At 35.3% G+C, this 17,847-nt stretch overlaps 3 protein-coding genes and 1 pseudogene across 5 annotated transcripts in view; 2 read left to right on the top strand and 2 right to left on the bottom strand.

Annotated features, from left to right (window-relative positions):
• The window catches only part of LOC138309331 (androgen-induced gene 1 protein-like), a 27,372-nt gene extending 18,528 nt beyond the window's left edge, over positions 1–8,844 (bottom strand). The window contains exon 1 of the mRNA XM_069250506.1: positions 8,673–8,844. Within this exon, the coding sequence (XP_069106607.1) occupies positions 8,673–8,831 (159 nt within the window). The 5' untranslated portion in view covers positions 8,832–8,844. The remainder of the gene's footprint in view (positions 1–8,672) is intronic.
• LOC138309579 (uncharacterized) lies at positions 1,205–3,926 on the top strand (annotated as a pseudogene).
• Positions 6,437–17,847, top strand: LOC138309332 (U11/U12 small nuclear ribonucleoprotein 25 kDa protein-like). 3 transcript variants are annotated; one of them, XM_069250509.1, is made up of 6 exons: positions 6,437–8,465; positions 13,442–13,646; positions 13,958–14,081; positions 14,447–14,552; positions 16,488–16,562; positions 16,755–17,847. In XM_069250509.1, the coding sequence occupies exons 2-6, from the start codon at positions 13,479–13,481 to the stop codon at positions 16,813–16,815; spliced, it is 534 nt and encodes a 177-aa protein (XP_069106610.1). In that variant the 5' UTR covers positions 6,437–8,465; positions 13,442–13,478; the 3' UTR covers positions 16,816–17,847. The 3 variants fall into 3 exon arrangements, with proteins under 3 accessions (XP_069106610.1, XP_069106609.1, XP_069106608.1); XM_069250508.1 differs by lacking the exon at positions 6,437–8,465 and adding an exon at positions 9,054–9,734; XM_069250507.1 differs by lacking the exon at positions 6,437–8,465 and adding an exon at positions 12,543–12,601.
• Positions 10,538–12,510, bottom strand: LOC138309334 (DNA-directed RNA polymerase III subunit RPC10). Its single transcript, XM_069250510.1, has 3 exons — positions 12,352–12,510; positions 11,778–11,865; positions 10,538–11,108 (listed from the first exon to the last, which is right to left on the bottom strand). Exons 1-3 carry the CDS (start codon positions 12,460–12,462, stop codon positions 10,981–10,983), a joined length of 327 nt encoding a protein of 108 aa, XP_069106611.1. The 5' UTR covers positions 12,463–12,510; the 3' UTR covers positions 10,538–10,980.

Raw genomic sequence — 17,847 nt, 5'->3', positions numbered from 1 at the left:
ACAATAATACGATAAAATATTTTATTTATTAGAGTGTCACACATTTTTAGAGTTATAAAATTCAACAGGGTAAAAAACAGCCATGATAATTTGCAATTTACCAATTAGAATAAAAAGCCCAGACCAGATCTGACTTGACTACGAGACACTTAAAAGAATATATACATATTTAAAAAGTATCAAATTATCCAGTTTAAAAAAATCGAACCTTTCCGAAAGTAGAATATATTATAAAAGTCATCCTTAGCTATAAAATTACTGTTTTTTTGGGAAAATTGCGTGTTCAAACTATCTGGAGATTTACTGTATATAAGTTAAACGAAATTTCAAAAATCAGCAAAACTTTCTCATTGTTCTTCAGTTATAGTATAACATTCTTACTTCGCATTTTCTCAAAAATTTGCAGTCTGCAGAAGTCTATCTTCTGTAGAAATGCTTAGGTTTTTTATAGGGTGATAAAAGTGACATTGATATATAATATAATACATATGAGCCGGCGGCTGGAGAAAAGGGCCCTTACAGCTTAACCAATGAAACAAACCGGAGAAATAAGGGAATTCCGTGACGTGATTATTTTTTGGTGTCGCCGAGAGTTCCACGCCCGTCAGTGATCTGTCACTTCACATGTTTTCGATGCAGAAAATATAAATGTTGATTGTAAATACGTTTATTTTACGCCTTTATAAACTCATATGAATAACAGCTTGATATTTCGTTATGAAATACATTGATCTGTGCTGTATTTTAAGCTGTATTCCGACTTTGAAGCGAAGGGTATAATTTAGATTGTCCGGCTTCCCCGCTGACGCGTACGTCACACACGAACAGGAAGTAAACACACGTACGCTGTCGTCTGCCGTGTGTTGATTTTGACAATTCTGGACTGAGTGGATTACACGTTCTATATCTACAATATAAGTGTCATTATGTCGCATTTACCGGCGGATTTTTGCACCATTGGTGTATCTTGTGATTTGTCTTTACAACATCAAATCGACGAGGAGTTAAGCGAGTTTTTTCCTTCCCCTTCGATATCTACGGCGCCGTCAGCAGCATGCACATGTGTGTCCAGTGATTGTGTTGAACTAGAAACTGATTCTGACATCGATTTCGATGATGCTGAGGTAGGTGATCATGATGTTTTACGTAGTCCTGTTATACAGAGCAGATAAAAGACTTTATTCACCAGGATAGTGTAAATTTTTGATAGCGATGAAAATGAAAGTGAAAGTGACATTTTAGCAGATAACAGATGTCAGAATGTAAACACAGACATGATAGATAGTGTTCAGGAAAGGACATCCAGAAATATATGCCAATGTTTACGCCAATTACGCACAGATGATATCGTGGAAAACAGAATCAACGTGTCTGCAATGGACAAGGACGCACGTGATGTTTTTATAATGGGCCCAACTTCAAGCTTGTGGGACTAGTAAAGGTGAAGTAACCAAGGGAGGTAAAGACAGGAAAAGACATCAGGTTTGACTATCAATTTCTGAATTCACCTGTATGCAAAGAGTGTTTCCTGTTTGTCAATAACATTGGTGACAGATTCCTGAAAAACATTAGGAAACATTTATACAAAGAAGGAGCAGTGTCCAGAGTCCATGGAAACACCAGTTCGAACACCAAAGCATGCTGTTACCTATGATGAAGCTCAGCAGGTTGTGAAATTTATTACAACAGGTAAGTAAAATTTCAGAATAAACATGAGTTGTTTTCCTTCATTTAAAGTGCATAATCATCTCATCAGATATTGTTTGACATTTTTTGTGTTGAAAAAAAAAATAAACAGTATATTTTATTTAATTATAAAATAGTAAGACTACACACATGATTTAACTATCATCGTTTAAGTAAACAAGTAATACATTATTGCTAAGTTTATAATTATGAAAATTTGAATTTATAAACATGATTTGAAATGGTTCGAAAATGTATTCATACAACATGACAATTGACATTTGCTACAATGAATGCATTTTATTCACAACTGATTCATATTAATATTAGATTTATTTAATTTTTACAGGTTTGCTGATCAATTTGGTATACCTGCAGCCAGCTGCGCCAAGGGGCCGAGATGACATTCCCCCTATTTACCTTCCTGGGAAAGAAAACTTCAAGTCTGTGCACCAGAAATATGTTGAAGCATGTGGAGATGAAAACAGAGCTTTATCAGAAACTTGCATTTCGCAGGTATGATATACACTCATGCATATTTTGGAAATACTGCTATCACTTAATCTGTGTAAAATAGTTATCATTGATTTTTATTTTTTATTTATTGATAATTTAATTGAATCAGCATGCAAAATCATTTTTAATTGTGATTCTCATTCAGTATTCATTAGCATAATTTGAAAAAAAAGTTTTTTGTTTCTTCTGTTTATAATTGACTAGTTTATTATTTTTATCAAGGTACATAAGTGTTGCATTTTTAGCTACAGACTGTATGTCTGTGGTTTTTCCCTCTCAGTACTGCACTTCCTAATCCTCGCATGTTCTTAAATGACCCTGTACCTACCTGGAATATTTTGCTTTTAAAGATTTAACCAATAGCCTAATTACAATATAAAAATATAATTTGTCATGTGATAGATTATGGTTTAGAAATAAATCTAAATTAAATGCTACAAACATCATATATATGACACATTTTTTTTTCATTTGCCTTTTTCAACAGGATTTGGCACAGAGTTGTTCCCCATGTGAAATTTATGACTCCAATGAAAACAGATGTATGCCATAAATGTGAACAGTTTCGTGATTTGATCCAACAGGTACATATCAAGAGCATACAGAATGTCTTTAATACTTATTATTATAATTTCTTATAGATCAGTTAATTTGCTTCATTTGTCCAAGCCAATAGATGTAAGCTTTTTAAAAAAATAATGGAAATGAAAGTAAGCTGTGGAATTTGAGATTTGTAACATCATTGTAAAAGTTTTGGTTTTTTAATAGTTTAACATCCTAAACAGTCCATTTAAGGATGTGCCAGGTTTCTTGGTGGAGGAAAGCCGAAGTACCCGGAGAAAAACCATCTGCATGGTAACTGCATCGCATGTTTTGTACTCACAACCCAGAGATAGAGGGTCTTAACCACTCGGGCAACCGCCATTTTTTATTTGAAATAAGGATGTTAAGTCGTTCAGCTGTGAAAACTTGCAAACATTTTAATTAGTTAAATATCAGCTTAAGATTTTCTAAACTTGCAAAGTAGAGTGTTTTTTTTACAAAGGTTATGACTGGCTTATAAGTTATATATTGATTTTACAGGCCAGAACGGAGGAGGAAAAGTTTGTCAGCAACAGAGGCATTCAGTAATCACATAAAGTCGGCACAGAGGGAGCGCGATCATTACAGGAATGTCTGTGTTGCTGCCAAAGAAGAACTTGATGGTCGACCAAGAATAGAGGGCTCCCATCACCCCATGCTCCACCAATTTTGAGGAACGTACATTATACATTTGACTTTGCTCAAAGTGTCTTACTCCGTCCGACTCACTGCAGACAGGAAGGTGCCCTTCTATTTTTTTATCTCCCTTCAAGGTGAATTTTTTTGGAATTTGCAATGACGGGGAGGACACTACAACATAATTATGTCTTTGGAGAATCGGAAAGTATCGGTGAGGATGGACAGCAAAGCCACTCTGCAAATTCTGTTGTTTCTATGTTGGACGGACTTCTTTTTAATAGACATGGTGAAGGGGAAGAAGTTTTTTGTCATTTGAATGCTGACAATTGTGGGAGGACAGAACAAGAACCACATCATGACCAGGTTTTTATCTTTCGTGGAGAGTAGCAACAATCTTCATTAAGGGAAATCAACTTACATTTTATGAAACCCTATCATGCAAGATGCTTGTTGACAGTTTGTTTGGGTTAGCTAGACGGGCAGTTTTTTACGTCGAACACTGATTTGTGAGTCCGATCCTGCCTTTTTAAAATCCTGCACAAAGTCCGAATGCTCAACCTTCACAAACGAGTTGTGTTTATATTGGTACCGATCCTGACGGAGACTGAGTCAGTGAGAAGACCTGGAAGAAAGTTCTCATGCATGATTTTCGATGCTGTCGCCTAATCCAGCATGTCATTCATTTCATTTCGCTCTATGCACACTTCCTGCATTTAATTTGGCTCGGAGTTCATGGTTTTCATGGAAGCTCGATAGATTGGTCGCGGCTTGAAAATAATTCAACATTTTTGTGCCAAAAAAATCACTTCAGGTGTTTCCTTTATGAACTAGATCGGACTTGCACTTGGTAGGTTGGGCCGTATTTCTTTGATTGGCAAAAGTCGAACAGTCGAAACGTCATTTTGTGGGGGCGTTTGTCGTCGTCTGAGATATTTCAGCTGCATTCAAACAGCTATTTCTGTTAAGGTTATACCAGAAATACCTTGGTGTTTATAAAAGTACTAAAGGTGTCATTAACGACATCTGGGTTATTATTTTAAGTACGGTATAGAAGAAGACTTGAACCTATTTCTGGAAGACGGGTTTTTCCCTTCCAAACAGTCTTGGAAATTGTTTTTTCAAAAAATGCTATTTTATTGGAAAGAACAATCTGAATGGCATGTGCGCCTTAGCAATTGTGATGATTTTAGTCGATTTAAATGTTTGCATGGATCACTTCGTCCGTCGTCTCTTTGGTTTCTTTGGAAACACTTATCTTCTTTTCAAGCTAATATTTGCAGTAGAGTAACAAGTCTGTGGTTGTTAAGCCCACGTTGTGAGCTGTTATGTGCGAAATGTAATGTGATATCTCATGATGCTTTAGCCCATTGCTTACTTGATTGTAAACATCAAGATCTATTTGATCTACGTGATGAATTCTTTACAAATATCGTGAACAATTTTCCAGTTGAGTTAATACGTAAAATTAGACAATTTAGATAGACACGAACTTATTTGTGTCTTTTAGGGTACATCACCCTGATTTATATACAGGAACTATTACCGGATGATGGGTATTCTATAAGATTTGCTGACTGTTTGTTTTTGCTTTTCTGTGAAAGCTGCTGAATTAGCGTTCCAGTAAATATGTGTACATTCTTACATTTATATCATGATGTCTTTGAAGATGTCAGTTTGTATTTAATCATTTTTCCCTTATTGATGTATTGAATTTTCCTTTTCTCTCTATATATATTTGTCCAATCCTGCCGAAATAATGTCTGATCCTGCCTTATAGAGTCCGATCCTGCCTTTTTAAAGATCCTGCCTTATTAGAGTCCGATCCTACCTTTTAAAGTCTGTTTCTGCCTTATAAGAGGCCAATCCTGCCTTTACAAAGTCCGATCCTGCCTTTTTAGAGCCTGATCGTGCCTTATAAGAGTTCGATCCTGCCGAAAAAAAATCCGATCCTGTCTTTTTAGAGTCCGATCCTGCCTTTTTAAAGGCCGATCCTGCCTTTTTAGAGACCAATCCTGCGGAAATAAAGTCCGATCCTGCCTTTTAGAGTCGATCCTGCCTTTTTAAAGTCCGATCCTGCCTTTTTAAAGTCCGATCCTGCCTTTTTAAAGTCCGATCCTGCCTTTTTAGAGTCCGATCCTGCCTTTTTAAAGCCCGATCCTGCCTTTAAAGCCCGATCTGCTTATTAGAGTCCAATCCTGCCTTTTTAATAAAGTCCGATCCTGCCTTTTTAGAGTCCGATCCTGCGTTTTAGAGTCCGATCCTGCGGAAATAAAGTCCGATCCTGCCTTTTTAAAGTCCGATCCTGCCTTTTTAGAGTCCGATCCTGCGAAATAAGTCCGATCCTGCCTTTTTAAAGCCGATCCTGCCTTTTTAAAGTCCGATCCTGCTTTTTAATGTCCGATCCTGCCGAAAATTCGATCCTGCCTTATAAGAGTCCGATCCTGTCTTTTTAAAGTCCGATCCTGCCTTTTTAAGGTCCGATCCTGCCTTTTTAAATTCGATCCTGCCGAAATAAAGTCCGATCCTGCCTTTTTAAAGTCCGATCCTGACGAAATAATGTCCGATCCTGCGAAATAATGTCTGATCCTGCCTTATAAGAGTCCGATCCTGCCTTTTTAATGTCCGATCCTGCCTTATTAGAGTCCGATCCTACCTTTTTAAAGTCTGTTTCTGCCTTATAAGAGCATCCTGCCTTTACAAAGTCCGATCCTGCCTTTTTAAGCTGATCCCTTTAAGAGTCCTGCGATCCGATGCTGTCTGCCTTTTTAAAGTCCGATCCTGCCTTTTTAAGGTCCGATCCTGCCTTTTTAAAGTCCGATCCTGCCTTTTTAGAGGTCCGATCCTGCCTTTTTTAAAGTCCGATCCTGCCGAAATAATGTCCGATCCTGCCTTATTAGAGTCCGATCCTGCCTTTTTAAAGTCCGATCCTGCCTTTTTAAAGTCCGATCCTGCCGAAATAATGTCCGATCCTGCCTTTTTAAAGTCCGATCCTGCCTTTTTAAAGTCCGATCCTGCCTTTTTAAAGTCCGATCCTGCCTTATAAGAGTCCGATCCTGTCTTTTTAAAGTCCGATCCTGCCTTTTTAAGGTCCGATCCTGCCTTTTTAAACTTCGATCCTGCCGAAATAAAGTCCGATCCTGCCTTTTTAAAGTCCGATCCTGACGAAATAATGTCCGATCCTGCCGAAATAATGTCTGATCCTGCCTTATAAGAGTCCGATCCTGCCTTTTTTAATGTCCGATCCTGCCTTATAAGAGTCCAATCCTGCCTTTACAAAGTCCGATCCTGCCTTTTTAGAGCCTGATCGTGCCTTATAAGAGTTCGATCCTGCCGAAAAAAAATCCGATCCTGTCTTTTTAGAGTCCGATCCTGCCTTTTTAAAGCCCGATCCTGCCTTATTAGAGTCCGATCCTGCCTTTTAAGAGTCCGATCCTGCCTTTTTTAAAGTCCGATCCTGCCTTTTTAAAGTCCGATCCTGCCTTTTTAGAGTCCGATCCTGCCTTTTTAGAGTCCGATCCTGCCTTTTTAAAGCCCGATCCTGCCTTTTTAAAGCCCGATCCTGCGTTATTAGAGTCCAATCCTGCGGAAATAAAGTCCGATCCTGCCTTTTTAGAGTCCGATCCTGCCTTTTTAGAGTCCGATCCTGCCTTTTTAGAGTCCGATCCTGCCTTATTAGAGTCCAATCCTGCGGAAATAAAGTCCGATCCCGCCTTTTTAGAGTCCGATCCTGCCTTTTTAGAGTCCGATCCTGCCTTTTTAAAGCCCGATCCTGCCTTATTAGAGTCCAATCCTGCGGAAATAAAGTCCGATCCTGCCTTTTTAGAGTTCGATCCTGCATATAAAGGAAACAAATTACATCTCACACTGTCTTGCTTAACTATAATGGAACCTATTGAGTAAAAGACATAATAATAATATTAATTATAATTGATATATAAACGTAGAAAATATAGTACAAATCAAAGTCCGTTTCTGCGCAAATTTGTATACCGTATTTTTTTTTTAAATTCAAGCTACTTTACTTTTATTTTGTGCAGTACATTAAACTTCTCGTCATAGTCCATACATACCGGTATTGGTTGTATAAAATAAGGTGTAATAGACGTAATAACTAAGGTTTTCATATAATATTTTACATTTCGGTAAAAACAATAAATCAAAAAGTCTGTTTCTGCCCGATCCTGTAAATCGTCGTTTTGGACCATTTAACACTTATCTAAGCCAGCGCAATGTACATTGATAAATTTTCCCTTTTCAGTTCATACATATATCAATTAGTTTAACTAATAATGATATAGTTATTCTTATTAAATCTAATTAAAAGTAGAACACGATTTATGAATGTTTATATTAACGAAAGACCTATCCTGCCCGGTCGTATATATATAGAGTCCATTTTATCCGAACTGCAAATTGCAATTGATCTTTGTGCCGTTAGTATTACGTGGATTTTGTGAAAATACCTATATATTTCATATTTATTTATCAAGATCATAGTCATATTAACTATTTTGAATATTTTTTCTCTGATTTAAATTAACAATCAGTTTTAAAATTGACCGATCCTGCTCGGTAATTTTCTGTCCGACCATGCAAGAAAAATATGATTTTTTTTATACTTTTTTTGGTCAAATCGGTCAACAAATTAATAAAACTGATATCTACACTATTATTTAATACATATTTATCATTTTAACGACTATTTTGTACTCCGATTCTGCCCGATTCTGCCCGATTCTGCCCGATCCTGCCCGATTCTGCCCGTTTCTGCCCGATCCTGCCCGATCCTGTAAATCGTCTTTTCGCGGGCAATGGGACGGAATCGTAGCTCTGACGACGACCATCTGTCAGAAATCTTCCGTCCGTCGTTCAGAGCTACGTCATAGCAGCTAGCCCTAAACCAGACATCTATCTGTCATAATGTCTATGTCTGGTGTCAGGGCCAGAGTAGCTACTGTTGCAGAAAACGTCAGTCAGAAGGCGATATCTTTTCATCTGCTACAACAGTAGTAAGGCCAGAGTATCTCGGGCTATCACTATCAGTAAGTTGTTACACAATACACGATGGAATTCGTTTTTTTATGAAGTTGATCATCAATAAAAATATCTTAATTGTTGCTATATATAGTGTTATACTGTATGTTATGAATGTAGACTACACTTGTCATGTAGATCTACAAAAAATAAACACGTGCTGATCATGACAGTTTTACATGAACTTTGCTCCCTTCGAGTGTAGGCCTACTTACGAAAAGCCAAAAAGTAAGAAATTTGAATTTTCCTCCATATCCTCTGTATGTGAACATATTTGATCCTGGATCATCCTTGATATTTAAAAGGTTGTATGCCAAGGAATAAGCGAGAAATACGAACACGATCAGATGGTAAATAACCGGTAAAGGCGACATGTTGATATCCGGATGTTGAAGATAGATTGTAAAATTAGATCCGGACCCGGATTTCATATAATCCGGAGAAAAAAAAATATAATTATTTTTATTTTAAAACCAGAAATATTTATAATTGATGTCTGTTTCTGAAAAAAATAAAATAAAAAGAGATTTTTTTTTAATATTTACTAAGTTTATGCATATATATATACAATGATGTGTTAAACAAATAAAATCAAGATAGTTACTTTTATTTAGTTTTAATTCAAGTACCTCATTGATTTCTCAGCCACATGTCAATGTTTTATATCTTTTAAATAAATATATATGTCACATGTTTTTCATATAAGTATATTAGATTTGTAAAATTCAAAAGGAATGATAATGGTTCAATTATCAAAGATATTCCAGAAACAAGACAGGGGAAAATGTAGCGACCAGACCTGGATTCAAACCAGGAACCATTTCAGTTGGGTGCAAATTTTGTAACAATAAAATGTAGTGGCCAGACCAAGATTCAAACCAAGGACCTCCAAACACTAGCCAAATGTTCTATCGCTGAGCTACCTCAAGCTTACTGATGATCAACCCTGTCCAATTGTGGAAGTTTCAATATTTTTGTATGTTGACCATGGCCATGGTGAAGTATGAGTGTATATATGAGCGAGTGATATTATAGAATGTTAAATACTTTAATCACCTGTGAATGCTTATTGTTATGTAATGAATTGTCGTGTATGTGCATGTGGCTACCGGAAGGGTCACATATCTATATATACTCTACTTTCACTTTCAGTTCTATCCTTTGTTTCTATTGGTTGTTTCTAAACTATCCTTTCATTGGACCGGGAAACTATAAAAGAGCGTGTCTCCTTCTATTTCGTCGTGCTCGTGCCCCGAAACGTTATATTTAGCGTCACGGTACGTAAAACTCTTCACTCACTCTATTTCGTCAGTCTGTAGAAGCTTTCCTGCCTGAGCAGACTCACTCCCCTCTCTCTCTCTCTCTCTCTCTCTCGTTGTTGTCTCTGTGTGTAGAGTGTGTGTTCGTTGTCGGGAGTAGCTATGTATTAGCTGACCTGTGAGTGGTGTATTGTGCACGTGCAATGTTGTAGTTTGCCATACGCTGTATGAGCGGGGCTTTGTGTCATGTATATATATTATGCGTCTTTCTACATGTTTGTATATAATAAATATCATTCGAATGTATTTCTGTTGTTCGTTGTAATTGCTTCACGGAACCCCAAATAGAACCTGGGTAGACGAGGTCACTCCTCCTACACAATCCCGCTACATTCGATCATTATCATTGTCATGCGATAATTTTCAAAGTGACTAACATATAACTTTACCAAATTTGATTGTAATATCTTAGACCTATGTCAATTAAATTTTCAGTTTTTTGATAACTTCAAGAAACGAGTTCAGTAAAAACTGTACAAAATATCAGTTAAGCACGAATAGCTGTAGATACCCATTTTCAGTGTACCTGTTAAAATATATTGACAAATTGGGCAATGTAAATTTAATTTTGTGATAATAATCTAAAGCTGTAAAATCTTTAAACAGTTTTGATTCAATGGTAAATATTCTATTTAATAATTGTATGACCCATTTGCATGATCATTATATTTCACCAGTTTATGCCAGATAGTCTGCAGCTAAGCTCTTTGAACTTGTACGAAATTCAATTTCTTAACCCTAGAAAAACAAAAACAAATGAAATCAAAACAACATTTATTTACATCCTTAGCTCAGTGCTATAAAGTCTGAGCTACAAAATCACAAATACATTTCATAAATTTGTTTTATCCAAATCCTTTATTATGTCCTGAAGATATTGGATAATAAACACTTAGAAACATGTACATGAATATCAAGGTAAGATGGACTTAGATTCCTTAGGCACACCAAGAAATATTGTTCACTTTAATATTTTATGCATGCATCTCCGCAATAACACTATTATGTTGTATAATACACTTGAAGTGTATATTACAAATGTAGTACATATTCACAACATTTGATGTAAATGATTCCATCAGGTACCGTAGTGCTCCAGGGAATATGTCTGATGAAACAATTTGATAAACTATCAAGGTTCAATGTTGTTCTACATTGTCTTTATGTCACATATCACAAAACAAAACACAAAAAAGAGCAATCATCAATCTCTCCATCTATGGCCACATTTCATGTTACAACATTTGTAAAATGTTGTCATAGGTTCATCTGCTGATCGTGTCTGTATTTGCATGAAGAAGGCTCTGTCATGTGCACATTTTGGACAGGTTTCTGCCGAGGAAAAAACATTAGTCAAATAAATTAATCACATGAAGGTGTAACCAATTTTTTGCTTATTTGTTTTTGATAATGTTTTATTGTCTGCCTAAAAGTTCCAAATATTGAGGGATCTCTATTCATATTACTAATCATATATATGAAGTCTCAGACTGATGACCGCATTAATATGCAGAACATTAAAACAGTATAATTCAGCAACCAAACTACAAATATAGTGATTTACCTTAAATAAGTTACATTTGTATAGCTCGTTTTTATCATTTTACAATTATTTTCTCTGTTACTTTGGTCAGTTTCCGCATATTTTTTCTAATAAACTAACCAATGCTTTTGATTTTTCAATATTTCAATAATTTATCATCTTATAATTCTAATTATTTACCTTATAAGCTAGACTACCTGCATCTGCTGTTCATAATTTATTGATCATAAATTTCCTTTATGTTTGATAATTATAATACATTACCCCGGTACATATATATGTACATAAACTTTCATAAACTATAGGTTTTTCGTTTATTTCAACCTTCTCTGTTCTGTCCATTTTTTATAATAAATTCTAATTTTTAATAATTTACATTATTTTATTCATTTGCTAGTTGATGTGCTCTTTACATTATGTATCCGTTAATCATAAATCAATTTTATGAGATGACTTACCTTCTGTGCTGTCCACATTTTCCCAAGCTGCTGCACCACCCAAAACATCATCCACTTCCTTGAGTTTGGGGTATTTTCTATTGCTTATCTGTCACAAAATATATGTAGGTGTATGTTCTGTAACTTCTGTATATATATTTTTATCGTCAAAATAACTATAATATTTTCTAATAAATAATTGTAATTTGCAAAATCAAATTGTATGTATTGTTTACATAAAACATGACCGACGATATCATAGACGAAATAAGTGGTCTATTAATGTTTCTGTAACCATGTTACAATACAGATGTAGAATGATGCAATATTGAATTTATGAGCAATATATTTTTTGCTGTCAGAATACCCAATACAGAATATTTTTGTCCGGACGGATGGATGAATGTCTGCAAATCTAAAAGTTGTCTTATTATTTGAGAATTTAAATAATAAAGATAAATATGGGGAAAAGCAATTTATATAACATTTATTTTGTTAGATACAAACATGTTTTTTGCAGTGTATAGCAGCTCACAACATTTAGACAGTTAGATTTACTGCCATTGTACAGCGTTTACCTTTAACGATGACCTACCTTTCGTTTAATGTTCTGTATATAAGGACAAGTGTTACAAGCAAATCGGTAACATCTCTCTCCTTCTTCAACGACTAAAACATTAGAACATGTGGGACAAAACATCAACATCTTCGCGTTTTCACATAACCGGAAGTCTGTCTATTTGGCGCTTGATTTATCGCAATCAATGTAACGTTTGAATGGCACGCGAGATTACACTGGTTCATTCTAATCAACAGTAGTGGATCCGAACGAGCGGCGTGATGTGGTAAGGAAATATCTGTGTGTGAATTTTCTTTAAATAACCCTCATTTACATGCTGTCACTCAAGTTAGCAACTGTGGATATTTACATTAGAGAAGATGCAAGATAGTTCTAAATACAGTATTACACATTTTATAATAAATCTGTGCACATGAAATTGAAGGCAGCTCAGGGGAACAAATCTGAACCAATCGCAGGCTTGCATAAATTTTCTTGGAAAACTACGGAGAGAGCGACACCCTACTTAAGCCACACAGTTAACCACAATGTACTGTTAAACTGCTCTTTTGATATACATCAAAGGACTAATTACCTGTTCCTTTCTGTTGCCTCCAGATTTACTACGAGATAGTCCAGGGGTGATGAGATTGTACATAAGTATGTGATCAGAACCCCTGGAGTATCAAGGATAGCAGTCTCAGAACTGATCTTTATTTAGCAGTTCATGATCAGAAACATATATAATGACAGTAGTGAAGCAGGTTTTAATTGGAAATAGTTATACGGTCGCCTTCTAGATTGGTGAATTTACCTTTAGCTCAGTCGGTAGAGTGGCAGACCAGTAAGTCCAGGGTCGCGGGTTCGAGCCCAGCTGGCGGCCACTACTCTTGCCCTGTTACAGTGATATCAATTTTCTGGCTTCATATTAAATTGTAACAATTAAATTCCTTCCACTTTTTTTTAATACATACATATTTTCAATAAATCATTATCTCCCTATTTTGATGTACATACATATTTATAATTTGCATGTCCATCAATAACTGACTTATAATTTACTGTTCTTACTATTAAGTCACTCTTGTTTTCGAGGTAAATTAACAGAAGTTTGTTTGAATTACAGATTGATCTAATATCTGGTAGAGATAAACCTGCCAGAAATGGATCCAACAGCAGTAGAAGGGAAGAATGATAAACAACAAGGGGAGATAACCCATGAGGAGGGATCCTCTGTGGTAACAGAGGTGGTCCCTCCCTCCACTGATCAAACACTAAGTCATGTAGAGGCCATGTCTCAAGTACAGTCAGTAATGGCTAATCTTATCACAGTGAGTTATTTACATCCATCGTATTCTTACAATTCCCTGGCCTCCTTTGTATTCTTACATCCTTGAGTCCTCATGATCAACCTCCAGAGGATTCACCCTCAGACTGGTGTCAATCTGTCATAGTAATTAAAACAGGGCAGTTTGGTCCTTACAGTAATTTGTTGGATGTACAGCTTTTGTGTTCTTAATATTAACAAAAATGTTATTTCTTTTACCGGAGAGTTATTTTTTTTAGTTTAACCAGTATTTATTCATATATCGGTATATGTACAAACAAAACATAGTATCAACCATTGACCTTTTGACCTTAGGAGGACCCATTGCTCTCTGACCTTCCAACTCAGGTGACCTTGGAGGAGGTCAATTCCTGTATTGCCCTGGAATATGGACAGGCTATGGTGGTGAATGTGAGAAGAGCTGATGATGAGGTTATGGGTAAGTGTGATAATGGTTACCTACAAACCCATTTGTATTGTTTTTCAAATTTAAATTTTCATGTTAAGAGAAAAATACCAGTATTGAATAAACATATACTTATTCCAATAGGAACAAGTTCATGCACATTCTGTACAATAGAATCAGATGCATACATTGAAATACAAATGTACTGCTTATTTAAAAATGATTCAAAATCCACATTAATCTATTTTCTTGTTTTCTATTATTAGTTACATAAAAATCTTGATAAACTGATATTTTTTTCAATTTCATGATAACTCAATAGGTTCCACTGTATAATCCAGGTACACAATTTTTAACAACTGAGTCATTCATTTCTCCTTTCTCTTCTTTCTTTACAGCGGTAGTTGTGACCCAGAATGCTACTCTCTTGGATTTGAAGCATGCAATAAAGCGTTACATTACTTTGAGGCAGACACGAAATGGAGGGAAGCAACATATTAGCTGGTAAATTTTACAATTACTCTATACACTCTCACTCATTCATATGGGAACATGGATGTACTATATATATATATATCCAAGTAATTCTAACAGTAATGGAGTTATCTCCCTCTATTCAAACTTCAAATATTTAATTACTATGACAACATTCAAATACATGTATTGTTTTGGAAGAACTTGAATGAGTAAAAGGTGGTTTAAAAAATATAGGATGCCATAATCACTATATATGGTACAAAGTTAAAGAAGTATTTTATATATATATATTTACACTTGCTAGGCTTGGTCACTATACGCTAATACATGTACTAGCCGATTTTGTTTACCATAACTGCATGGTAACATTGAACTTTGAACTTGCGTAAGGAAATGTTCTGTGCAACGTAAAAGGACTACTTTTTTAAAAAAGAAACACATGGCTTTGTTTACATTTTGACGCAACATTACGTATATATTGTTGTTTTTCATAGAATTTTGGAAAAATGTAAACAATATATACATGTTTTATATTTATATATGATTCAAACAATTTTTAAATTAACAATTGTATAAAGAAACGGAAAAATATCCCGACCGGGGCGACGTGCTTTCATTTTTGTTAAAAATGATGGATGTCAAATGTAAACATTACCTCTGTGCCTATGTTCGTCCTACGATCGAGTCTTTGGGGTAGACGGGTGTGAGACCCTCTGATAGAGGTCAGTTATAAACATATCCTCTTGTCTTTGTTCTTTGAGTATTTAATCATGTGTATTATAAAACATGCACCGCTAATAATCCATGTGTTGACAATTCCGCATCACCACAAATACATTGTATCCATCGAACACAAGTGAATTTGTTTCATCTATCGATGGCGATATGGATCTAAGCGTAGATTATATAATCACATGGCTCCCAAGGATGTAAAACCGTCAAGTCAGACGACAATTCAAACACATTGAGTTACTTGAAAATCGGTGTCCGACAACTTCGGCAAACTCCAGTGTGTAAGCGTGCGTCAGCTTCGCCTCGCTGCACAATAACGGTCACCGAGTTCACACATGTGGCCGTGTACAAATTCTTTATGTTATTACGCTATATATTAACTTTTAGCAAAATTGAATATATATTTAAAGTTCTGATCTGATTAAATAAAATTATCTATGATATTTACTTTGTTTGTCATGTTTATTTTACACTAAAATATTGAACTTTTTTGTCGTCGCGGATGAATAATTCTACCTTACGTGAAGCGTCATCATTCGCTGTTCAATTGAGTAAGCTCCTCCCACTTTTGACCGACTTTTATTGAATAATTACGTCACTTTCAAATGACGATTTTATTGCATAAAATATAAATAAAAAGTAGTGTCAGTGTAAATATAGGGATTGGATTTCGTTTTTATGTTAACCATGCTTGTATGGAGCAATTCCTTTAAGAATATATTCAATATAGGGCGCTAACGCGCCCCATAGAATATATTCTTAGAGGAATTGCTCCATACAAGCATGGTTAACATAAAAACGAAATCCAATCCCTATATATATAACGAAGTGTTTTTGACACACGTTTGGCACATGTGTGAAAGCTAAATCCAAATATGTACATTGTATATGTAATCAATGGTCATTGAGTTTCTTACGCTGGTGTGTTTCGACTTGGCACTGGCTGTAAAATGGACATCACCAAAATAAAACCATTGGAAGAAGTGTCATCAGTGTTCATCTATTGAAATGGCAGATAAAATCAATCACAAACAGTGTCTTTATTACTTAATGTCAAACTGGGATTGCTTTTCTGAGCTGAACATATTTCTAATCTGATCAATGAAAAAATATAATGTTTAAAGTACATCTCACAAATATCAATTAAACTCAATGATATATAAATTCAGGTAAATGTACACATCATGTTCAGATCTATGTATTTATGAGTCTGTTATTTTCTTTTGATAGGAAATATATCTGGAAGCGGTACTGGTTATATTTTAACTCCCAGAAACTCTCAGATGACAGGAAAACTCTGAAACAGTAAGTTATTGGTATCCAATGTTAGACAATGTCAAACATGTAATTTGACACAGTTTATGTTAATGTGTGGATGGTCAGATAAATTATTAGTTTACAAAATTGACACAATACGTTGATAAAAATTTCTAGACATTTTTGACAGTACTGAGTACCCATTCTTCAAAATCGTTGGATTTTGTATCTGTTTGACAGGTATGATATTAGAAACAAAGATGAAGTTACATTCATAAAGAGGTTGAAGGACCGAGGATGAAAATAGACTCAAGAAAAATGACGAAGACCCAAAGATATCTGCAGAATGGTCACGACGCTGAAGGACTGCAGATGAAATCAGACTACATGTATTTGATAAAGATGATGAAGGGCCAAAGATCATGAGGCTGAACGACCACAGGTGATTACATATGGATAAAGAGGCTAAAGGATCGCAGGTTACAATATATGGCAAAGTTGTCTACCTTTAATATAGTGATGAGTTATCTACCTTGTAGTGATGAGTTATCTACCTTGTAGTGATGAGTTATCTACCTTGTAGTGATGAGTTATCTACCTTGTAGTGATGAGTTATCTACTTTGTAGTGATGAGTTATCTACCTTATAGTGATGAGTTATCTACCTTGGAAGGCTTCGTATGGATGCCAACAGCGACTGGATTCAAAAGACACTGGTTGGCAACATCAAATGTCTTCTGTAGTCATTGTAGTAGACATTTTTCTGTTGTCATTGTAGTAGACATTTTTCAGCTCCAAAAAGTATTTGCACAAATTACACATGTTTTTATAGTAATTAAACGCTGCAAAACATGTATAGGTCACCTTCAGGACAGTTACTTGAACATCAGAACCCACTAAGCCTGGAGCTGTTGGTAGATATTGTTTCATGTGTAGGACTGGACATCAAGCCCTGGTTCATATTTTTACCATCAGGACAAATGTGGTCACAAAGACTGAACTTAAAGCACTACCGTGATACATATTCAAATTTCTATACATTTGTATTGAAGTTCAACCCAGGAACAAACAAAGAATCAAACACAATGTATGAATCAGTGTTTTTTTCTCAATAGTTAGTGTATACACAGTGAAGCTCTGCTTTGTAAGTGTTGAAACATTATATTCAGTTTTTTTATCCTCTGGACATCAAATGAAGCTCACCAATAATTCCACATACAGGAGAAATTTTGTATAATGATGTTACAAGATAGCCAAGAAAGAACATTGAAAACATATTTAAGTAGTTTGTTCTCGTACTATGAAATAAATGTCATTAAATATTTACAGATTTA

Source organism: Argopecten irradians, chromosome 15, assembly GCF_041381155.1.
Source record: "Argopecten irradians isolate NY chromosome 15, Ai_NY, whole genome shotgun sequence".
Classification (NCBI taxonomy): Eukaryota; Metazoa; Mollusca; class Bivalvia; order Pectinida; family Pectinidae; genus Argopecten; species Argopecten irradians.
The sequence above is the reverse complement of the archived record's forward strand: the minus strand, read 5'-3'. Positions and strand labels throughout refer to the sequence as shown.